Genomic DNA, 25,253 nt, shown 5'->3' on the forward strand with positions numbered 1-25,253 from the left:
AATCAACACTTTGCAAATAAATGGATTGGTCGTGGAGGTCCTATCGCATGGCCTGCTCGTTCTCCGGATTTGAATCCATTAGATTTTCATTTGTCGGGACATTTAAAATCTATCGTATACGCAACATCGATTGAACATGATGAAATACTACGAATTAGAATAGAGCAAGGCTTCCGACAAATTCGAGAAACACCAGGAATGATAGAGAGAGTAATCAGATCAATGACGAGACGCGTGCAGGCTTGTCTTCAAATGCAAGGTAGTCATTTCGAGCATCTTTTGTAAAAATAATTAAAACAGAAAATTCATTACATCTAATAAACGAAGACAAATAGCATATTTTTAGACATACAATCAGCTCTCGAAGTGGGTCCCACAAGTTATAAAACACCCTGTATATAGATCTGGACACTCTTTTGCCGTATTCTAAATAAATAATTAACTCGCAATATTCGTTAAATATCGTTAGGCTAGGTTTGCCAGATGAAATGGCCAAATTTTTCATTAATCGAGAGTTTCGATTTTCATAAGAAACAAAAAAAAAAAGTACGATGTTTTCCTTCATCCAGTTTCCTTCATCGGATGGACAGTGACGGTTGACCTCAAAGTTTGTCATTCATCGATCGAATTCTCGAATAATTCCTCGATCGTTTCGTCAAAGAGAAAAAAACGAAGAAAAATAAAAAAAAAAAAAGGAAAAGGGTTTAACAGCGTTTAACGACCGGACGCTTTTATCCCTCGCTTCTTCTTTTTTTAACCGTCTACAGAACCTACAGAGATATCGACACGGTCACCGTGCGCTGCAAGAAAGGTCGTCGACGTCGCGACGTTTACGATACAGCCGAGGGAACAAACAAAAAAAAAAAAGAAAAGAAAAGAAAAAAAAAAAACGAACAGCTAGAACGGTTGCAAGTACCATTGAAGTCCTGGCGTATGGTAAGTTGCTGTACGGCGAAGGCGATTGCGGCGGCTCATTGCCGCGGGACGGCAAACCCTGATAGCCCTGCGGTGGCGTTTGCTGCGACGATGGCGGATGATAGACCCGCGATGCCAAGGGACCAGGGATTCCTCCCATAGTTGGCGTACAACTGCGCGATCCCCTCGCCGCCGCCACAGGTGTACCCGGCTTGTCGATCTGAAGTGGTTCGTTCCAGCGGAGGATACACACGGTTTATTATCGGGCGCAATTCGTAGAAAGGCAAATTGTAAATTTCACGCTTGACTTTTCGCACAAAAGCAACGAGACATATCGATCCTTGTCGCGGAGCCAGCGTAAGCGGGGCCCCCCCCCCCCCTCCGGCTTCCGGTTCACCGATTTATATACAATCGAAAACATGGAACCGAATAGAGAGAGAGAGAGAGAGAGAGAGAGAGAGAGAGAGAGAGCGCATATATGTGTGTGTTTGTGTGTATGAACCGAGAGCTTCTGCGCTTCCCTCTAACGTTCGCGTAAATTGACTTGTCGCAACTTCGCGCCGCGAATTTCAGCTACTACGTGCTTCTATATCGATGCTCCGGTATATATACGCGCGATGCGCTAAGGGCAACCAACGAGAAACGTGTCCGTCGTTTTCGACATTTTCAGGAAGCCCGGCTGTTGCGATTTAAATTTCGTTCTCTGCCATTTCTTCGCGAACAGAGAGGATCCGGTTGCATTTGTATAGACTGGAAAGTTGTGTTTAATTACGATTCGATTGAAGCATCGTGGAGTGTGTCGCGTTTCTTTGCCGTTTTGGCATAAATTTACACGCCATTCGAAACTAAACTAGAAGAAATGTTATCGACGGTGTCGAATTGATCTTTTGATAAAGAATTGCTCGTCGTAACTTTTCTGTGTATTACATGTATATATTGTACATACGATAATACGTATGATAACATAGAAGAAATTGAATTTACATAAACAATGCAACTTTGTATCATTATATTCACCGCGACATCGATCTTCTTCACTTCGTTCAGAGAACTCGACTTCACTTCGAGGAAACAAGTTCGAAAACCTCCGAATCGTTTGTAAGTGTGTGTCGCCCTTAGGCATATTCCCGTATAGCATGCACAGTTTCCATTCGACAAACGAAAGAAACGACAATTTCGAATCTCCTTTCGGCAAAATCGGGAAAGGAAACGACGCAAGCAGGCACGACGCCCGAAGAAGAGAAGTGGAACAGGACCGATTAGTCATCGAATAAGCTTGCTATCCGCGAGATCTTACATCTTTACTTTTCAGAGATGGTGTGCTACGAGCGGAGGAACTTCCGCTCCGCGACGGTGGCCTGTCTTTTACGGATGTCGAGCCAGCACCGGAAATAGGCCCCACGTGTCCCGGTGCGCCCAGCTTCTCCAGAGTACCGTTCTCACGTGGATCTGAGTGCTCGCCGTTCGCGTGTGGCGATGACGCCTCCTTTTGTACCAAAAAAGAGAGAGAGAGAGAGAAAAAAAATAGAAAAAAAACGAGTGAAACATTTTATTTGAAAGAGAAACGCCAAGTCTATGTAACTTCCTCTTCTTCCTCGACATACTATATCGACTATAGATGCTCGAAAATTTCTTAAACACTTAACCAGAGTGATAAAGTGCGTTACAAATTTGGTAGAGCTATGTTCCGTCAGAGTTAAATTTATATACGAGGATATTAACAAAAATCAACCACTTCCTTCAAGGTTCCAAGTGTCAGAGACAAAGAATTTTAAAACCTGTTAATATCTTTTCTTTTTTTTATTTTTGATTCGAATTGACCTTGATTAAAGAATTTCGTCAATGTTTCAAACTGTCGCAGGAGTCTCTATTTTGACCGACTGTTCTGGTAGGAAAACGAAGATATTTGAGAAATGCAGAACTTCAATCAGATATACTGAAAGATTTTTCTTTCGTGACTAAATGTATCACGTGATCTTGAAGACTGAATTTACTGTACGGCCTTACTGTACAGCGGAAAGGAATGATTATAGTTCAAAATATCAACAATCGGTTACGGTTCTTCTTACTAAATTTTCAAGTTGTGTCCCTTGTTGAAATTTGAAAACACATTCTGTGCTTTGATCGTTACAAGACAAACACTATCGTATCAGATGCGATTAACCAAACATCTCCTTGACGCAAAAACACAGATTTGAAGGAGAAAACAAAAAAAAAAAAAAAAAAAATGAAAAGGCGGCCGTATTTAGTACATAATGCATCAACGACACAAAAGGGCTGAACGTTACAGAAACCACTTGGACCGCATCATTCCAATCAACAATCCGATCTTCCATAACGAACGAATCCCGCTAGTGTGACCAGAAATCGTTGATCGTGAACCCAATCCCGAAGGAAGGTCCTTGATTTTCATCTGGAGCCCCGTATATACTTCCCTCTGCAGCGGATAACTTTCGCCTAATGAATTTGCCGCTAAAAATATCGAATCCAGCGCGGTGGTAGGAGATTGAACTGACCTCATTCGCGACATCCACCACCAAGTCCTGATCGCTCTTCTCCCCGTCGCTGTCCTAAAAAGAGAAAAATTATGCCTGTGAAAAAAGAAAGAGAGAAAGAAAGAAAGAAAGAAAGAGAGAGAGAGAGAGAGAGAGAAAGAGAGAGAGGTTCACTGAAGGCAACCGTATCGATATCTACGCGCGCGTTCTATAATTCTCCAGCTATTGGGGGGATGCATTAACGACCTCAGTCGCGAATACATTTTCGACGAAACCGACGAGCGAACGATCTCTAGAGAGAGAAAGAGAGAGAGAGAGAGAGAAAGAGAAAATAAAAATAAAGGAGAAATAGAAAGGGAGAGACAGAGAGAACTCGACCTATATTCACGACACGAAACGTCTGACTAACAGATGCATGTATCTTCAGAGACATATTATTAATCTTGACACTCGTGCAAGCTCTCTCTACCCCTCTCTCTCTCTCTCTCTTTCTCTCGAAACGTTCTGATTGCACCGGCAACTTAATGGCCAGGCGTTCGACGAGCGCGCACACCGGATAGAGAGCTCGCGTTTGCAAGCGTGCAAGCCGCGCCACGCGCGTTACAGATGCAACTGTATGGACGGGGCCAAGGGGAAAGAGGGGATGTAAATGCGCTTTACTTGGTCGCGCGGTTCCAGGATATTTTCGCAATCAAGATTCTACTATGCGCGCGTCTGCTGGCCGTGGAAAATTCGACCGATCGTTTGTCAATTTCTGGATCTCCGCCATGTTCGTCGCTGTGACGAGAGACTCCGAGAGACACACACCGCCACACACCGATCGGCGTCGTCCGATCTTTGTCGTAACGATGATTGCATCCCCTTGGTACACCGTACACCCACCATGTTCACCCCCATCGAATTCTTTCCCTCCGTTTCTTCGGTACGTAATTAACATGGTTAGTGGCCTCTGGGTTAGTTCTGCTCAGCAGCGTGGACTGTAGGTCGTGTCTGATAGTAATAAGCGATAGGTTAACATAATTAAGAGATTACGTTTCTGTTACTCGGTTTCATTTTGGAGATTAACGTTGTCTCGAACGTTGGTTCGCGGCATCATGCATCGGGTGAAGATAAATGGCGGTGTTTTGGTGTAAGTTTGTCGTTGGTAACACGGAATCCTTTGAAGATATCTGAGGTTAAAAATCTTCCTATTATTCTAATATATATAAAATAATATATATACATATATACATAAAATAATATATATTATATGTGATAATATATAAAAATTATATATATACATATATATATATATATATATATAAAATAATATATAGAAATAATGTATATTAGAACAGTTAAATGTTCCAGTATAATTAAGATTGATCCTTCTTTTTTTCTAACGTTTGAAAATGTGTCGAGTTTAAACAGACTACAAGAAAATTCTCATTCTTTGTTAAATTTCACACTAGACATTCGTCGCTGTGACATTCATTTGATTTCTCAAAATGGGAATAACACTTACGTTTCGATTTCAAAAGATTTGGGGAACCGAAGTGATGCCACTTTTCTAGAATAAATTACAATCACCTTCTGTTTAAATGCGTAGACATATAATACGTAAATTACATATGAATCGTACACCTACGAGTAGCAAAAGTTCGAAACCAGACAGGAACTTTAAACAAATAAATAAAAGATTCCAGATCACGTACGTGTCACAAACGTCGCGTATCTCCTTCTTTGAAAAAATTCTTTCAGCATATACGATACATTCGATACTGTACGCACAATAATGTACAACCCTGCAACACATTGCGCAAAACACACTGCGTCGAATCAGTAATGTTTACTCCGTTCCCTGATATATCAGCCATTTGCTGCGAAAGACTATCGCCGGCAAACGCGAGCGAGCGAGCCACGGGAATAGGTGAAACGAGAGGAGAATCCATTAACATAAAGAAAAAACGAACAAACAGAAGGGCAAAATCTTCGCCTGATATATATCATCGAGAGTACGCGGATAATGCACCGCAACGGAAGCATAATTCGTCGCTCGTGCTATGTGCTTTATCGTTTGTTTGTCAGTTATTGTCGAATTTGCAATTGTTTTATACTGATTTAAAACCGTGTGCACAACTGACGATTGTGCGAACGTGGATATGTATTGTACGCAGCTTAAGCTTCGTAATTGACTCTGGCACGTTCGCGGCGCAAAAGTTGAACGCGTTCATTCCATTTAGCGTCTTTATGACATTAAAAAAAAATTTCTCAAACTAGCGGGAGACTATCAGATTTTGCACAGATTTTGTTTCATATTAAAGTTTCTCTTGAAGCTCGAGATTGCGAACAGAGTAGCTGCTTTTAAGCTTTTTGACGCTTGATTGACTCTCCTGTATTTTCTGACTCATTCGTGGTCTGAATTGTCTCTTAAATTTGAGAGAGACGCATGATTTATCGCATGTTGAAGTTTTTCTTAAAATTTTCGTAGTTGTGAATAGAACCCTTAAGCTTCGTAATTAATTCTTCTGTGTTTTGTTTTTTTTTTTTTTTTTTTTTTTTTTTTTTTTTTTTTTTTTTTTTTTTTTTTTTTTTGCTTTATTTGTGACATAATGTTTCGTTATTGAAGAATAAAATATTTCTTAAAGAATAAAGAACCAAAAAAAGACACATAGTTTTCAATCAGGTATTACATGTACAGCCATCGTGAATTTGATAGCAACAATTGTCACATTATGCATGGATCTTCTAGTTTTTAATGGATCGTACTATGTCCGTTCGTATATTTACGAGAATTGAAAATTGAAACGAATTTGTTTTTATTCGTTTTTAATTCTCACGTCTCAAAATTTCATTCCAAAAATGAATAAAGCTGAAAAGATGGAACCAAGTCGTCGTCGTTGTTCAAACAAAACGTAGGAAAAGCTACACTTTACACAGATAATATTACTGGGATACCGAAACAAAATTCGCGCGAGAGACAATAAATTTACCTTTAGAAACGATCTCTTTAATACAAAATCGACGCAATCGATAATATTTACATACGAAGAGCAAATAACTTGCGAACGTAACGTCGCAAAAATAAATAACAGATTTATTCAATCGTAACTTTATCTCGAGACAACACCTGGACAAATGTATCATCCATCGATTTTGTTAACATCCCTGTACATCTCCGTGTAAACTGAAATACCAGTCTTACCATGACAGATTATCCGGAGTGTCAATTTTGACTAAAAGTGCGATATTTCACATTAATTGTAATTTATTGCAATAAATGAAATAAGAATTACTAATTATACGATAGACGAAACAACCGTCTATTTAGTTTCTTTTTCAGACAAGAATGAAAAAATTACTCGAAAGTGGTGGAGTGTTTGCAAAAGTGCAAGATTTACTATATTAATTGGGCTAAATTATGCGGAACCCACGATTATCTGAAATTGAAGATCTTTAATTGAAAGAAAGAAGGAAGCTTTTATTTCTATTGAGTATATTTCTTGCTTCGTTGAACAATGTTCTTTAATTTAACAATACGTGGTATAGACAGCAGAGTATAGATCGTAATAACACTATAGTAAGTCTAGAATAGAACTACGTTAATTTTTTAAAACAAATTGTACAGTACAAACTGAAGATCGCACGATTATGGAAACCATATTGCGTTTAATTAACTTTTTGCTATTTTGCGGGAATAACAGTCATGAATCATTAACCAGTGTTAATAAATTTGTATCCAGATAATTAGCCGAAAGTAGAGGCGTGATTGTTTGCAAAAAATTTAATATTAATTGTAGCTCTTACTATAACAGAAAAATTCCTCACTATGAGTTTGACAATGGTTTGTACACTATACGCATATCTAGGAGTTGCGAAATTATAACAGAAGCTCGTTTACTAGCTCCGATTTCATATCATACAGATCAAGAACTTAATTAGGGTGGTTTGAGACGTGAATAGGGTTATCGATGACTATCATTGGTTACCTGATATCCCTTATCCACCCTACTCCCACGCGACGTAAAACAGAATTTACTATACTAATGATATATTCTTATTATCGTTGCTAGTTTTATTGTTCTGTGGACTTATCTCGTTGCCTCTAATTTATGAAATCAGATTCTGAAACACTCTGTTATAGTTATATCACAAAGAATTGCAAAACGAGAGGTTGAACGTCAAATTATATTATATCAAGTTTATGAAGAAAAAAAAAAAAAAAGAGAACTAGATCCTACTAAATATGAAACAATTTCAATAGCAAATTGTTCCAAGAAGCTGGATACCGAGTTATTATTCCAAATTAGAGGCCCCGCCTCCTACTCGAAACGTCTGAAGTATCTGAAGTACTTGGTGTGACCAAAATATGCGAAAGTTTCAAGGATATCCGAGGCATTTAGATCATCTGAAATTGAGTGCCCGAAATTCTCAAGAAGTTGAAATTGTTGAAACGTGGTACGAAGTACCTGCAGCATTCTAACCCCCTATAAAATTGAACACGGTAAATCAAACATCGGAATATACGAAGTATATACTACAGAAAAAAAAAAAAAAAAAAAAAAAAAAAAAAAAAAAAACGAAGATAAAGCTTGTAATGCTTCCACAAAATCATCATTTACATCTATGCGAAGAATCTCTGTAATTCTCCAATAGGCGAGCCAAATTTTCTCCAAAATTCTTGCTTTATTTAAAAAAAAAAAAAGAAAAAAGAAGAAGAACATTTCTAAACGAAACATTCTAACACTCACGTCGTCTATTAATCATTATCCCAAGTTACTAAACATTCATATCCAAATGACCAAAAAAATCCTTGTTTGTAAATGAAATGCTGAACAAATCGCGGCGAAAAAAAAGTCAAAAAAGTCCAAACCGTAAAATCACCCTAAAATCCAGCGAAATTAAAATCTGTATATTTTAAACTGGCTGGGAGGGAGCTGGCGTCTCGAAATATCGTGCACGTAGCGAACACCGCGATACACGCATGAACGGTGTTCCACGTAAGACGATAAACAACACGCCGAATACCGTAGAAATGGTAAATAACGTGCCCGGCTAGGAAAGTGCAATTTGTAATTCGCGTATCTTTCATCGTTTATTTACCAGTTATCGCTCAGTTTCTACAAGCTGGCCGTTCCCGGCCCGCGACCAACCCCCTCGTCGGCACGTAACGAGCACGAAGCAGGGCACGCGGGGGGGGTTGCTCGTGTGTTACGCCAACGAAATGTAATACAACTGCCGCCATGCTGAGGCAGGCAGCCTCTGCCATCTTCCTTCGTGTGTTTATACGTACACTTGGCATTTGCGCGATTCCCTCGCTCGTAAATTCGTACCATTCGATCGTTTCGTGCTCGACGTATGAGTAACGTTATACCTCGACACTTTATCATCAGCCGAAATCGAACGACGAACGCCAGTCGAGATATTCGATTTTTGGTCAAACTGATTCTAAATTTACTTCCTTGTCGTCGCAAGATTTTTCGTTGGGAGAATTATTTAGTTTTTTTCTGGGGGGAGGGGGGGGACTAAACTAAAAATTTTTATCTGGAGTTTATCTTTTATGCCAATTTTCTTATTAAGTAAATGTTTGACGAAACACAATTATTTACAATTATTATTATTATAATTATGATTACAAGTAACAATGCTGCAGCGATTAAAGGAGGTAATTATGAATTAATTGACGCATAAATATTGCATATTTAGTAATAGTATTTTACAAAGTATTTTTACAAAGTAAATAGTATTTTTACAAAGAGGCAGGGATCAATTAATTCGTGAATTTAGCTTTGTTTTTCGAAACTGTTACTGCAAACAACAGTGTCAGCCGATCAATAAAAGTATGATGATAGTATATAAAAATAAACAAATGTATTATGCGCTGATTAAATAGTGATCAAACCTGCGTTTCCACGTAACGATTGCAATCGATGTTGCCTTAATGGCAATAAAATTATCTGAAAAAGAGTTGACTGTCTCTTCTTTTAAATTATTATCTCTCAGGAATATTTTTAATTTCCTCTTTTGTCTCGCATTTCTTTCCTTCTTCTGTTTTTTTTTCTTTTTTTTTGTTTTAATTTTGTATCGTGCTAAAGATAGCGAAGGATGCATCACGAGTCAGTCGCGCGTGCATCCGCTTTCGTTTCACCACTTGGTCGTTTTATTGTTCACGACGGTTTGATTAGATCGATAGTATGTAACCGGGTAATACGGGATAGTTGCGGATTAGATCGAACGCGAAGTAAATTGTGCATGTTTACCCTTTCGTCGGCTGCAACGTGGAAACTAGGTCTCGAACGATTTATGCTCGGAAGGATCCTCATTGTTTCGAAATTCAATAATTTTATGCTGCATTTGCTGGATTTTTAATGAAAGATTAACGTGCCTCGACAGTTAGTTCTTATAATCGTATTGTCGATATTTTCGAAACGTATCAACGAGAACAAGTAAAAAAGGGAACAACAAAGACTTAAAATTCTTGTCGTTGGGCGAGGAGAAATTTCGCGGCTTTATTTCAAACTACGTAAACTGTTTCAGTCTTCGAGATAGCGGACTGAAACTTGGGAGTTGCAAAACCCCGAGGAAACAATGATTTAAAGTTTAAAAAAAAAAAAAAAAAAGAAAAGAAACAAGAAGTCACGACCACGCGGCTAACGGCGTGGTTAGGTACTGAACTTTTTGTAATAAATTTATCATCGCATTAACATTCAACGATAGGCGTGTGCTTAACCGAACTATAAATAAGGGCTGGAAAGAAGAGGAATTATGCACCGGGAGGCATTTAATTTTCACGGAAACTTCTTGTAAAAGCTACGCACGCGAGCGTGCATAAACGAAGCAGATTTCCAGAGAATCTGAAACTTCCCCTAAGAATTCAAATTTTTCCCCCTCCCTCTTTAATTATTTTGCTTGTCGTTGATCTCGACAAAGTCGTCAGAGATGACAAAGAATTGCAAACTTATATTACACACACGTATATTACAGATATCGAACTGAAGATTACACTCGATCAACATTTGGTTATATTTTCTGGAAATTTTGAAACGGAACTTTAAAATTTTTAAATTGAATATTCGCACAGAGTAGAGAAATAAGTATCTTTCTAAATCCCTCTCTCTCAGTTTTTATTCATTATTTCGCGATATGGAACGTACAGCGTAAAGATAAATAAATAAAATTATACTAAAACCTGTGTCGCACGTTTCTTCGATATTTTGCAAGAGTGAGTGAGCTGATCTAATCTCATTTAACTAACTCAATCAAATTAACTTCCGAATTATTACACACTTGAAAACTTAAACCAGTCGGTGATTCAGTGTAGTATTTGTTAATAAAAGTATATGCGTGCTTTTCCTCCTCCACTATTACCAATACACTAGAAATGAAATTTAAAATTATAAAATATATTTATAATATATATATATATTTATAATATAAAATTATTTTATAATATATTTAAAATTATAAAATAATTTCCAATCATAAAAATATATATATGCCTCTCTCTTCAATTATCATCCACTAGAATAACTTGGAAAGTAACTATAAAATATTTAAGTTAAACAAAAAAAAATTATACCTATCGTTAGATCAAATCTGACTTTATCATTATCACACTGCGCCCGGGTATAGAACTATCCCCTATTTGAGAATTAAAAATAAAACTCAATCACAAAATTGCTAATTTCTTTCTTTTCTTCTATTTTTTTTTCGCCAAAGTAACGAACGATTAAAAACGTTATTTTCCCGTGAGAGGGTGCGAGGTCAAGATGCGCCGAAAGAAGACAGATTAGGTGTCGAGGGACGTTTAATAATTCAAGAATGTTTCGTGGTTTATATCCTAATTATCGTTGGAGCTGCCGGTGGAGCGTTCTTTGCAATGCCTCCTCTCCTCCCCCTCTCGCCTTATAAGCCCCGGTGCAACGTGCTCAAAGCGGCGCATACGATAGTATTGCCTTCCTAATGACGTAATATCGTGTACAACGCCCATCCATCCATTATGCGTTTGCCAGACCGTACACACACACACACACACCCACACATATATCTGTGTGTTCGTGTTGAAGGTGTTCGTGCACATGCATCGTTTACCGACTCGAAGAACCACCTGTGTGCGTCTCTGTTGCCGAGAATCATTTACTAAAATTACTCGAGGAGAGAAAAAAAAAAAAAAAAGAAAAGAAAAAAAAGAAGAATTAATTCAGCGTTGCTCGCTGGAAAAACCCGGAGAAATTTCGTCGTTCTTTTAGTTAGAAATTGTGCGAGGGTGGATTTCGAGAAACTCGTGTCCTTTCAGACTCGACGGTTCAGGGGTGAGTGTCGAGCGGTCAAGCGCAGTCCTCTCGCCACGCAAGCTTTGTCACCTCTCCCACTCCTTTTTCCATCTTCTTTTTAGTGCAATATTTCCTACGGAGTCAAAGTAAAGTACTCGCGATCGTTTTTCTAAACGTTCGTTCTTTCCAAGGTTTATTTGGGGACCCGGTTCGCTCGTAAACCATGGAAAGTTGAATAGCGACGAGCCACCTGCCTTCAGAACGATCACGAAGAGCGTCTTCGTTGGATTTCACGCTTTTCATTTGATTTTGGAGTTAACGATGATTCCTTAAAATATTTATTGTTAGTATAGAGTGGAACTTTGTACGTATAAACTCGTTTATGCGATCGAAGTCCTCTTTCCTAGCAATTTTTCCTTGCTCGACAAGTTCATTTAATCGGACACTATATTCGGTTCAAATAAATGCAATTCTACTGTAATCTAATTAAACAGAAGTGACAGCTTTTCGAGAAACAATGTTTATTATTTATTTAAAAAATATTATTGATACGAAATTCAAATATATCGTGATTTTCTGCTTTTAATCGTCTATTTTCCCTGCACTATCCAGTGGCACATTTTCAGAGATTTTTCATAAAATAAATAAAAAAGTTTGTATTATACTTTACTGCACTCCGTCGTACTTTATTACATTCCTCGGTGCTCTTTCTACTACTTTGCACTTCGACAAATTTTCACGTTCCAGTTCTAGCGTCAATTGAAATGACAACGCCGTACAGACAATTTAGAAACAATGGCACGATTCGTGACCACGTGAAAAAGTAACTCGCCTCGCTCGATTTACTTGGATTGAAGTCACGGTTTATAGAATAATTAACGGCGCAATTTGCTTACAGGGCAAATTTGCGGTCCGCGAACGAATTCCCGTAGTTGTAACCATAGGCAAATTAGCGAGATTTGCGCCGGAGTTGATCGCAGCTACGAAGGATATTAGTACGACTTGCGGTCATGCGAGTTGCAATCGCGGCGAAAGTAACACCGACTTCGCGGTCAGTGAAAAATTAACGCGACTAATGGCCACGTGAGTTACCGTTATAAGAGTATTAACGCGATACGGCGGAGCTTTATCGAATGAGGGGGAGGGTAGAAAGAAGACATCGCGATCGAATTTATGTAACAACTTCACCGTTGTACGAAAACTTGTTAAACCGCCTTGAAACTATCACGAACCAAAGTTACGTACTCAAATACACGAGGTATCTAGGCACTATTTAATGTTTTTTATCAATTCTAGATGGAATTTTTCCATTATATGTTATATTATATATTTTGTTTTTCATATCATATATTTTTATATTATATTTACATCAATATCAATTTTTGAAACAATTGTTTGCATGTTCTTTTAATAATCTTTTAATATTATATAATAATTTTAATATATTTATCAAATACAAAGCAATTTATATTATTTTCTATTCTATATTAAATTATTTTCTACTTTTTAATTTAATTTTATTAATAAAATTTAATTCTAGAAAACTTTATATTATTTTTACTTGGGTGTTTAAATATTGACTTTGCAATCATCGGAACATTTTGTTTGTCATATGTATATGTAAAACGCGACAATTGATTCGGATTAACGAAAGGATGATTGAAAAAATTATGTAAATCTGACATTCACGCGAAATTGTTCAAATCGGTGATCGTGAAACAGTGATGATGGTTGCTAGAGCAAAAAGAATTCAATTTCACGACTCGTGATCGATGAAACTTTTGTCACAGATTCTCACGACGATGGCCCGATAAACGGCGATCTTACTTCCTAATCTTAAACCTTCGAATAACCGAACACTTTATTTCGCTCGCGTTACACGACGATCCTAGCTCGACGCGCTCTACTACCCTAAGCTTATCCCTCGTGCAATTTCTCTCGAAAAGAAGAGATCGTCGTTCGCGTTCCAAGAACAAAATCACGACATTACGACCGCTGCAATGACAGGGACACCGCGGAAATTCAACGGCGCGATCTTCGTTCGGGGCAAATCAGCCAGGCTCGACGCTGTGTTTCAGCACGGAACGATGATTCCGTCGCGAACCATTTCCGGCAGAGGTGAGACAGAGACAGAGAGAGAGAGAGAGAGAGAGAGAGAGAGAGAGAGTGGAGTAGCGATTCCAGCTACTAGGGACACGCAATAAATTTGTGTACGGGCGATGAGCGTGTGTAAATAGAAGCCCAGTGTGGTGGTATTGATTTCAGTGGTATTACTCGGCCGGTGGAGGGCGCTCAAGGATGGAGGAAGGTGGTTGAGTAGGATGGAGGAGAATGAAGTAGAGGAGAAGGAGCAGAAGCAGCAGCAGCAGCAGCAGCAAGAGGAGAAGAAGGAGAAGGAGAAGGAGGAGGAGGAGGAGGAGGAGGAGGAGGAGGAGGACCAAGAGGTCGAGGAAAAGGGGTAGGGCCGCGGAGGGTTAAGAGGGAAAGAGAAGAGAAAGATCGAAGTAAAAGAAAGAGACGAAGGAGATAGAGGGTGTCTTCCTTCTCTTAACCTGCTCGTTCTAGCGTTAAATATGATACAAATGTTATCATCCCTTCTATTCTATTCTCCTTCCCCCAATCCGCCCCTTGTGGCACGAACCACCAGCGACAACGATTCTCCTCTTTCTCTCTCTCTCTCTCCCTCTCTCCATGTACATATATATTATCTTTGTTCCCCTTTCTCACCGTTTTCCTTCGTTTCTCCTTTCTTCCTACGTCTATATATCCATCTTCTTCCGTACTTGGCGATCCTCTTCGACAAGGACAGGGACACGAGACTACACGAGACAAAGACAGCTCCAAAGAGAGAGAGAGAGAGAGAGAGAGAGAGAGAGAGAGAGAGAGAGAGAGATTCGGTCTAACCTGAGCCGCTTTCTCCGCCGGCTTCTTCCCTCGTTTAACCCAGCATAGCGGGGATGACGGTATTAAGGGCAGCTCTATTATTCGACCACCCAACCACTCGACTCTTCGTCTCGAGAATCCTCGAATCCTTTTTTTTCTTTTCCTTTCCTCCTTCCTCTCCCCAATCTCCCTTTTCCGCTTGCCCCTCCCCGCCCGCTCTTCACTGTCTCTTTCACCCCAACCCCCTTACGCGTCCTTCCTACCCCCATCTCCAACCCCTCTCTACCTACTACAACGCTCACCACCTCTTCCACTCTTACGTATACAATGTTCCGCGCGTATTTTTCTCTGGCGCTCACCTCACCTCCTCTCTTCTCCTCTCCTCTTCTCTCCGCCTCGTCTCTCCTTTGCCCGCGCTCCGACCATCACCCGTCCAACCCCCATCATCCCTCTCCGTCCCGTAACCACTCTTCTCTTCTTCTTTCGGGTCCACTGTAAACAAACGCACGAACGCAAAAGAAGAATCGAAGGTTTTCCACCCGTTCCGATTCCATTCTACTTTCCTCGTTTCTTCTCTCCTAACCCCCCACCCCTCCCTGTCAACCCTCCTTTCCACGTCGTCGTTTTCTTTCCTTTTGCTCCCCTTCGTGCCTCCCTTTGGTCGAACCAGATGACTCCAGCCGGAGTTAAACGGTCGAGCATGACCGGCGAGCCGATGCGATCTATCCGTGCTCGTACGAGGGAATAAAATTATCTCAATTAGCCCGCGAACGATGTTGTTTCGGATTTTGTCTGTGACTGGACGTGGAACTTTTTTGTATCAGTGTTTTTTTTTTTTTTTATTATTTATTGTTTTATTTTCGCAATTGAGACACTTTTTTGATCTTCGAGCACTTAGTTTCTTTTTCCATCACACTGTGGCGAGATAATTGATATAGAATATTTGGAATATTTAGATGTAGAATGTCTAGAACTATGAATTTTCAGGTCTAATTCTCTGTGGGTCCGTGTTACTTTCAGGTCACATGCTAATATATCGACATTTCACCAAATAATTTTAGTTTTTTCACAAGATGACGACACACGTCTTAATTATATAATGTCTCTGATATAACCAATGACAATATTGAAGACGGACAACAAAGGACGCTGCAAAAAGCCGAGGTGTAAAGGAGTTTCAAAAATAAAATGCTCCAAATGCAACGTACATCTATGTTCAACGCCAAGTGCAAACTGTTTCATGGAACTTCACGCTTAAGATCTTCTATGCATAGAAGTGCAAATATTGTAAACCGTTGTTACTTCAAAGTTACAAAGCGAATTAATTATAATAAGATTGTTTAAACTGGTAAATTTCTTTTAATCTGCATACATAGGTTGATAATTGTTGATTTTCCGTTGCATAAATTTTTTTTTATATTTATTAAGAAAAAAATTCGGCCCGCAGAGGGTTAAATTAATTTCTCGACGTGTCTTCGTTCTCTCGAAGAGAAAGATGCGTCTCATCTATAATATTTATTTTTATTCCATTCTCGATCGCAGTCCGATCTTTAAAATTACCGTACATAAATAATTAAAATATCGTATATAATTAAAATAATTAAAAATATCGTGCAAATATCGTCAGAAAAAAAAAATCGAATCTAAAATTCCACTCGATGAACGATTAAAGCTTCTCCTCAAATAAAAATAAAAAAAAAATAAAAAATCAAAGCAACAGTAAAGTGAAGATTCCTGTTTTGAAAGTTTGTTTCGCAAATTTCGATCGGAGAACGCGTTTCGAATGACCGGAAGCACACGGACGGCGATACAGGGGGCTAGCTACATTGGAATTCAAAAGAGAGAGAAAGAGAGAGAGAGAGAGTGGGTCGGTTCTTTTAAAATTTGCAGACGAGTTTCTCCGCCCGAGCAACCAGGATTGACTCTTCCCTCCGGTTCCTCTTCCCGTGCACCCTCCGAGAGGAGATCCTTAAGGAAACGCGAACGAGCAAAACAAGCGACGAAAAGTTTCCCAACGGTCGGCCATTCTTTCTCTCTCTCCCGTCCCTATCCCTGGCATTTTACCCCGCGTTAACTTCGAGCCAAGTTGGACGAAGTGACTGTGCTTAAAATACCGGGGCGATCCCTCTCTCTGGGTTATACGATCGATCAATTTCACCAGCCAGCGCGGGGATCAACAATGTTACCGTGTTATTTGTGATCTTTCGAGTCGTAGCACTCGCTGCTGAAAGAATACTCCTCGAACGGAGTAAATTTGATTCGAGAGTTGTTCCGCGATCGTGCGTTTGCCGGGAGACCGATGAACCGATGATCGAAAATCTGGGTCGGGTTTTGGATTTTGGAGAAAAATATTGACGACTCACGCACTTGGAGTTTCACAGAAACGATATTATTCAGGAGATTTAGGATGAGAAAGATTTCGAAGTTAGTACAGAACTGTTGCTGTTACAGGAATTATTGCATTGGAATTGCAGAAAAATAAATTTAATTTCGAGCGACTTGCGATACAATATTTACGCAATTGACTACGAACCGGGAGTTGTGAATCCTTAACAATGACGATAAATAAAATTGTTGGAACGTGAGTTTCCATTGTTGAATTTTTTATAAAGTTTTACAGCAGTTCTATTTAAAAAAAATTGACGACAACTGCAGCTGATTCATCATCGACATCGTGTGTCGTGCCGAGCTTTGTACAGAGAGCTGGAATTTTTATTTCCTCCGCGTGATCTTTACTCCTCGTTCGAGTAAATGACTCTTTTACCTTGTGTAATATTCTGTTTGCACATGTCGTTGAAATTTCTCCTTAGCTACTCGAGAGCGGCTGCACGAGTCAATTAAATTTGATGATACATTCACAATGCTCACGGTACACTCCTTACGATCTGCTACAAAGTGTACTATTCACTTTATAGTCTACGGTCGAGTTACCTTTGTGAGTGAACAGGGAACTTTATTTTATCACAGATTGCTGATCTACGGTGATATTGTGTCTACGTAAAAATGCCATGACTCCGCTACGATATTTTCACGTTAAATATAGTCGCGCGCGTGATTTTGTTAAATTGAAAAAGAATTTTTCGGTAGAAAAATTTGTGCAACTTTCGTTTGCTGTCTAGTTCTTCCAATCTTCAAAGAATTTCTAGTATGAATTTTTCAATATATCTTCTAGCTAACGATCTTTGTCTTATGGCCTTGATAACTGCGAGTCGTTATTGTTTCAACGTTTCTTGGTAATTGTTGCACTATCGCAATTTTTAATAAAAGATCGTCAAACAAGAAGTAAGTGGCCAAGAAACCGTGATCAAATACCAATGAATGATTTTAATTTTAACGCGATATTACAAGTACTTCAATTTTTTTCAATCTCATGAAATTATGGTATACACAAATCGAAGACAGAGAAACATGAAGCAAATCCTCGATGTTTCCATTTTCAAAAAAACCAAATTTAATGACGCGAATTGATTAAAAAGAATTGTAAATGAAAGAATTGTAAATGTCGCGTTAACGCGCTGTTGCTCCTTAATGAGTTGATCAACTGACCGTCGAATCTGAATCACACGTTCCGCTCCGAGTATAAAATGCGAACTGAATCGAAGGACAAGCGCAGGAAAACAATAATTTTTCAATCGGACACTTCCAGAGCAAATTGATTTGCTCTGTAAATCTAGAGAAAATTGAAAATTCCATTTCCACGGAACCTCGTACGTACACGAACACTTCAATACGTGTCCGAGCAGTCAAAGTGTTTTTTTTTTCGTTCTTACAAATATTTTAATATTCGACTGAAGCGAGATCAATATTCCGGACGGACAATAACTTTTTAACCCCTTGTCTTACGATTTATTTTTAAAGAAACGTGCATGCGCAGAGTATTTAATTTTGTCACCGCAAAATAAAACTAAAATATTTCAATTTTTGTTGAATATATTTAAAAAAAAATATGGACATAATTTTATTTTGTGAACTTTTATTAGAACTATAATAATGAAAAAAAAGTTGAAAGCTATGCTTCAAGTAACTTCAAATGAAATTAAGAAAAAAAAGAAAAACATACTCATTGATAAAATGGAAATTATTACGAACAGAATTAACAAAGTATTTAAATTCTTTTTTAATTTTGCTTATTTTTTTACAAGTGTCTCTAACTATATAATATTCTTGAAGTGTGTGATAATTCTCGAAGTACTCGGGTTTTTACAAATTAAAAGAAATTTATATGGTCTTTCAACATTAAACATGCAAGAGACTCGTCATTTCTACTTAATCTCTTGCGCCGTGAATGACGTGTCACGCACGTCGAGTGCGTTGCAAATTTTTTTTCCAAAATTGCAATATTTTCTTAGTTTTAATTATAATATATTTAAGTAAAACAAAAAATAGGCAAAACGAATGATAAATTTACCACTTCTCAATAATTTCTATCCAGCGATATCATACCGACGAGTGCGTTCCAAAATTGTAATATTTCCTTAATTTTAATTCTAATATATTTAAATAAAACAAAAAATAGGCAAAACGAATAATAATTTACCACTTCTCAATAATTTCTATCCAACGATATCATACTGACGAGTTCAAAAAAGAAAGCGACGAATTACTGTATACGGTTTGGCCACTCGTTATGGTCCGCAATCAGTTGGTTAACCTCTTGCGCTAGAAAGACGCACGTCGAGAATTTTTTGTTCCAAAATTGTAATGTTTTCTCGGTTTTAAATGTATTTAAGTAAAACAAAAAATTGGCAAAACAATCATTGATAAATTTACCACTTCTTAATAATTTCTAACCAGCGATATGTCATACCGACAAGTTCAAAAAAAGAAAGCGACGAATTACTGTACACGGTTTGGCCACTCGTTACGGTCCGCAATCAATTGCCAGCGCAAGTGGTTAAGGGGGAAAAGTTATTAACAAAAGCAAACAACAAGCGAACCGCTCTCAATTGGAACTTCTTTCGTCGCTTTCGACATTTTCGAAAGATTACATATTTTTCGAAAAAAATTAAATATTTCATCCCGAGACGGAAGGCGATGGCAGAGCGTTCCGCGCGAGCGTAAATTTCGCGTGACAGCGAGCGTGTTAAACACGGCCCCCACCACGGGTTGGCCCACGGGTAACCGGTCGTTCAATGATTCACAGAGAAGCGAGCTTATTCATCTCTTCCGCCTGTATTGAAGCGGCGATCGATCCTGTCCGTCATATAATCATCGCAGCCACCCTCAAGATGGTCAAGAGAGGCGTCCCTCCTGCAAGATTAATCCCCCACCGCGGAAACCACTTTACTCGATACTTAATAATACTCCGCAGCCACGGCGAGCTCGTTCCTCCAGGCGAAATTAAAAAGGGAAACATTGAAAAGGCGACGCAGATCGATAAGTAACACTGCGCTTTTTCATGCTACAAGCGCAAGAGGCGAAGGGAAGAAGGGTGAAAGGGGGGGGAGGGGGAGGCGAAAGAGAAACACGTTGTCGCGTTGAGGGGGTGAGATCCCGGAGACGGGTTTTAGTATTATCCTAGGTCTTGCAATTTTTACGAGACAACTGCTTTCACGTCTTGTGCCGAGAACACGGCTGGATACGTATTAAAGCTATTATCCCGGGGGAAGATCCATCCACGACCGAACGGGGAGGGGGTGAGTGGGGGTTGCAAGGGGCGCGAAATGGAATAAAACTGACATTCGCGTAAAACCGAAACGCTTCTCTGTGTGTTGCTTTATTGAGAGAAAGGGGCACGTTAGGTACGAACAATGGAAGAAAGGAAAAAGTGATTTTTGTTCTCCTTTTGTTTTTTCTGTTTCTTCCTGCTTTATTATTTTTTTTTTTTTTTTTTCATTTTTTTTTGGCATTATGCGCGCGTAGCAAGCGAGGGTAGAATATTGACTTATCGATCAAAGTAAATTGAGTTTGTTGTAACGTACGAACGTTTATTTAAATTTCTTGGAATTGACTGTGAAGTCTGGGTTGAAAAATATTTTAAACGGCTACACGATTGGCCAATAACGAATAACATCGAACGCTCGAATATTAATCGACAAGTGTGAACAAGTGTGGAGAACTCGGACAATGGAAATTTTAAAAAAATAACATAAACATAAAAATAAATTAAACGACGCTTTGCACTTGAATGCGACAAAAATTATGCCACAAAGTTAAAAACTCCATCGTCCGCGATATTTACCGAATATTACAAAAAAACTGCGAAAATCTACGCCCGATGAGCATTGTGTCCAACTGCTTCTGCAAGAACGATAGAAACGAGGAAACGAGTGGCGGCCAGAAATCTCTAGGCAGCCTATTTGCAGTTCATTTATACTGATCATCCAGTAGGAGATTTCAGCCGGCGGTCGCGGGGGGTGGGGAGGAGGGGTTCGATCGGCAATCTCTCCTTGTAACGGAACAATGAAAAAATATTACGGATGCGCCGGGGTGGGTAGGTGGGTAGTCGCGTAGCCAATACGACTTTTGAGCGTAGTAATGGAGACCGCGATCGATAGTTCGTGAAACGATGGAATTTAACTATCTCGGAGCGGATAGAGAGCACAGAAGAGAGAAGAGAGGAAAGAGCCAGAGGTGGAGGTGGCGAGGAGGACGAGGGGGGAGGGGGTTAATGCGCCGTTCGAGCCGCGTCTTCGAACGTATCGTGCACCGGAAAATGGATTTTTACGGGGAGGGGAAATGTGGCACGTATCTGGAAAGGGATTGCAGCGAGGCACAGTCGCGTAAAAAAGATTTCCCCGCGACGTCTAAAGAGTCTATCGTTTTCAGAAACGAGAAACGATAATCTACGGCCGAAAACTTTCGCGCGGTTTCCACGATTTTTCTTTCCTCGCGCGAATCACAGCTGCCGATGGAAAAGCGTGTTTGTACGTATATACGTGGCACGTGTAACGCGTTATTTAGCGCACAGATGAATCATCTTTTTGGCTTTTTACGATATGAAATTGATAATGTAAAAAAATTCTTTGTCACTTTGTAGTAACACTTTGCGATCGTCGCAGTTTATTATATCGTTCGAATAAGGACGAAGTGTATTTTTTTAAAATATAAAGACTAATTTAAATGCGAAACGTTCGAGTGGTACTTTCAAACGAAACGTAATGCTTCGTTTCAGAAACTTGAGATCAGATGATAAAGGTGTCGGGGAGTCTCTTGATTTCATAAATAAGAAAGCTGCGAAGTTGCAACGAGTATCTGCAGGTAGATGTAACCGTGGGTTGTAATTCCTTTTCGTGGTGAGAGAATGTTTTTGAAATTTCCAGCTCGCTGGAAATAAGGAAAATTTCGAGTTAAACGGATAGCAAAAACGAAGTACCGAGGGCGGGGGAGGATTAATCAGTTTCAAAGGGTTCTTATTATAAAATTTAGAGGAGTTAAAGGAGAAACTGAAAATTCTTATTATTTTCCAGAGTGTCGTTCGAGCGAATCTTCCCCTATATTTTTAAAGCCAATCAACCTTCAAGATCAACATTTTCATCTCTCGGTAATACTTCGCTCAATTCTCACTCGCGGAGATTAAAAGAACAGTGGAAACCGTACGTAACTGTTGGATATTCATTTCAATTACATAGACAGACGGTTACATGTGTCTGTATCAGTACATCTCACGAGAAGTTGAGCAGACTGAATTAACAATCCCCTGATTCCTAGTTAATTATCTTTTAACACTCTAACCTTGGCTCTCATTCTTCTTTACATTCGAATTAAAGTGTGCGCATAATTTTGCTCTAGAGAAGAATCTATAATATTCTGAAGTCATCCGACGCAGAGAAGCCTCTAGATGTGGAAAAAGAAAAAGAAAAAGAAGAGAAAAGAGAAGAAAATATTCAAAGACACGTGGAAATTCATTAAAATTCTACTCCTCTTCGTTAACCCAGAAAAAGTTTCTTCCGCAACCAAACTGGCAATCAAGCCCCGTATAAACCTTCTTCGCTCCGGCCGAATTATCAAGCTTTTATTCAGTCTACCGGCATTTCCCTCGCGAAACGGGAAGAAGGGAGGGGGGGTGGGAAAAAAGGACGACTCGCGCGAAACATTTTGCAGAATACAGACTTTCGGCAGGTAACGTAATACGATTTGCAGAATACAAAAAAAGAAAAAAGAAAAAAAAAAAAAAAGAAAGAAAAAAGAAAACGAAAAAGGACGAGCTTCGCCAGAAAGGAATCGCAACAAACGAACGGACGAACGAATACAGCCGCTTTAAAAAATAAAAGAAAGGAAGGAGCGAAACAACAGAGAGAAGCAAAAAAGAAAAGAAAGAAGAACAGAGAGAGAGAGAGAGAGAGAGAGAGAGAGAAATTTCGAGTCGAGATCTTCTACGGGCAGCAGCAACAGCGGTGGTGGTGGTCTCGATGGACTTTAATCGCGAGCTCGCGTACAAACTAAAAATTCACCTTGCACTCCTCGACCGGCCTCGACGAGAAACTTGATGTTCCCTCCCCTATCACCCACGTTTCTTCTCCTTCTTTTTCCCTCTTTTTTTTATTTTTATTCTTTGTTTGCTGTTTCCTTCTCCCTCCGCCTTTCTCATATTATTCTCCGACGAGAGCAACGACGACCAGCAAAAACGTATTAAAGCGTTTTTCCAGTAGACGGGAAACGCAGAAAGAAAGAGCGAGAAAGAGAGATGGAGAGAGAAAGTGGAAAGTGGGGGTGAGAGTTGGTGAACACGGTCGAAACAGAGACCGTGGAGGGATGGGGGAGAACAGAAGAAAGAGGGAAGCACAGACACCGTTGACGGGAAACGGGAACCTGGGAAGTTGAGTTGGCTCCGGGAAAAATGGTCGTAGGACAGCAGGAGAAAATAAAGGGGAAAACGGTTCGTATGAAAATGTAATTAGGGGAAGCGTGGAAGCTCGGCTCATTGCGGCCTCGACCCTTTTACTTCGCCACCTTCTCTTTCACTCGCATCCTCCTCCTCCTCCTCCTCCTCCTCCTCCTCCCGCGCTTACCAACCGCCTCGGCGCCTCTCTCGTTCTTCTTCGTTCCAGCTTCTCGCCAATTGCTCCTCCTTCTCTCTTCTATCTCTCTATCTATCCGGCTGTGCCCGAACCTTCCGTCCGTTTCGCAGGACCTTCTCCTGTTGCCACCGACATAATCTGTTAACCGTGACGGTGTCCGACGATCGCGAAATCCACTGCCCGGTCTTGTGCGTTTCTTTCGATCGATACGGGGGACGGGCCTCGTGTGTCGTGGAAATTCACGTAGGTACTTTAATTGATTAACTGGAACTGGAATTCTGGAATTTCTTTAATTGATATTTTATCGCGCTCGGGACGTTACCGTGCGACTGTCGCTCGAGGTTTTTGCTTTCTCTTTTCTTTTCTTTTTTTTTCGAGAAAGAGATCGTGTTTTTTCCACGTTTCTTGTAGCTTCTAAACGCGCAAAAGTATTCCCGACACGTGTGAGATTCCCCAAAATATCAATCAATTGAAAGAATATGAACATTCAAAGGGGAAAGTTTCAATTCAACATCACCTGAATCGTAAACGTAATTGTAAGTAAATGTTGCATTTAAAGAATACGAAAGGAAGCGTTTTAATTTCCATCGCCAATTAATACTAATTAACCGCAAAGTTACAAAATTTTCAATCCCGACTCTCAGGTAGCCAGTTCGCGTGGTTGGTGAAATAAATCGGAACACGGTTCATCGACCAATCTCCAAAAACTTGGCGAGGGAGGAGCCACCCCTAAGGAGCCACGACCCCATCGTTTGCAGATCGCGTTAAGTCCCCACCGTCGGAGTACTCGGCGTTTCGTCTGGTTATAAAAAGCAGCAAGCGTCAAACAATTCTCCCGCAAGTTATCCCTGCCGCGGCTCGGCGAACTGGAAGACACGTTTGAAGTCGATGTAACGGAGATCGGGAAGCGGAGTTGGTCGAGGAGAATGGACGAGGACGAGAGAAGAGGTTGCATTTGCCGGTTGCAGAAGCCCGGACAGATAGAAATGACAGGGCGCGTCGTAAAAGTTAAATTGCAAAGACACTTCCACCCGAAACCTTTCCCATCCTCTTCCTCTTTCCTCTTCCTCGTCGTCGTCGTCATCGTCGTCGGTGGTTCGTTCCGGTGGCGCGAGTTTTTCTCTTCCACCCCCTCTCTGTTACACGTGTTAAAGCACGGAGAGGCGAAGAAACTAACTCAGGGAGCAGCAGCAGCAGCAGCAGCAGCAGCAGCGCCGATGCCGCGAATAATAATTCTCGGCTGGCGGCGGAACGCAGCCGGTGTCCAATGTAAACCGATGATAAAAGTTGCCGACTCGCGCCGTGCGTAATGAAATGCAAATTGCAACCGGTAGTAGCGCGTCGCGAAACCCGTCCCTTATTGAAAGAAACGGAATAACAAGCCAACGGTGGCCGAGTTGGCCCGATCTTAGTTTAGAAATTCTTTCTTTCTTTTTTTCTTTCTTTCTTTTTTTTTTTTTTTTTTTTTTAAGATAAAGGGATGGAGATTTGCTTTATACGTAGACAAGTGGAGGAAAGAAAAGATTCAGGGATTTTGGGAATTTTGGCTCTCGAATGGTATCTGCAAGTCACAGATTACACCTCAAGGTAATAGGAAATAATAAGCCAATGTGTCAGATTGCTATTTAGAAATTTTTTTTCTTCTTTTTTTTTAGATTTTATAAATTAAGATTCGTTATAGTGGACGTGTGAAGGAATAAAAAAAATATATATATTGAGAATGTTGAAAATTTTAACTGTCAAATAAC

General features: G+C 39.8%; 1 protein-coding gene across 7 annotated transcripts in view; it reads right to left on the reverse strand.

Annotated features, from left to right (window-relative positions):
* Nucleotides 1–25,253, reverse strand: part of LOC122530898 (protein groucho) — a 131,051-nt gene that overhangs the window by 8,519 nt on the left and 97,279 nt on the right. For 5 of the 7 annotated variants that reach the window (XM_043658281.1, XM_043658283.1, XM_043658284.1 and 2 more), the window contains exons 10-12: nt 3,432–3,485; nt 2,213–2,401; nt 917–1,135 (exon numbers count right to left, since the gene is read on the reverse strand). In XM_043658281.1, coding sequence (XP_043514216.1) covers nt 917–1,135; nt 2,213–2,401; nt 3,432–3,485 — 462 coding nt within the window. The remainder of the gene's footprint in view (nt 1–916; nt 1,136–2,212; nt 2,402–3,431; nt 3,486–25,253) is intronic. The other 2 variants (XM_043658286.1, XM_043658287.1) reach the window with 2 other exon arrangements.

This window comes from Frieseomelitta varia, unplaced genomic scaffold (assembly GCF_011392965.1).
Source record: "Frieseomelitta varia isolate USP_RPSP 00005682 unplaced genomic scaffold, Fvar_1.2 scaffold_363, whole genome shotgun sequence".
Lineage (NCBI taxonomy): Eukaryota > Metazoa > Arthropoda > Insecta > Hymenoptera > Apidae > Frieseomelitta > Frieseomelitta varia.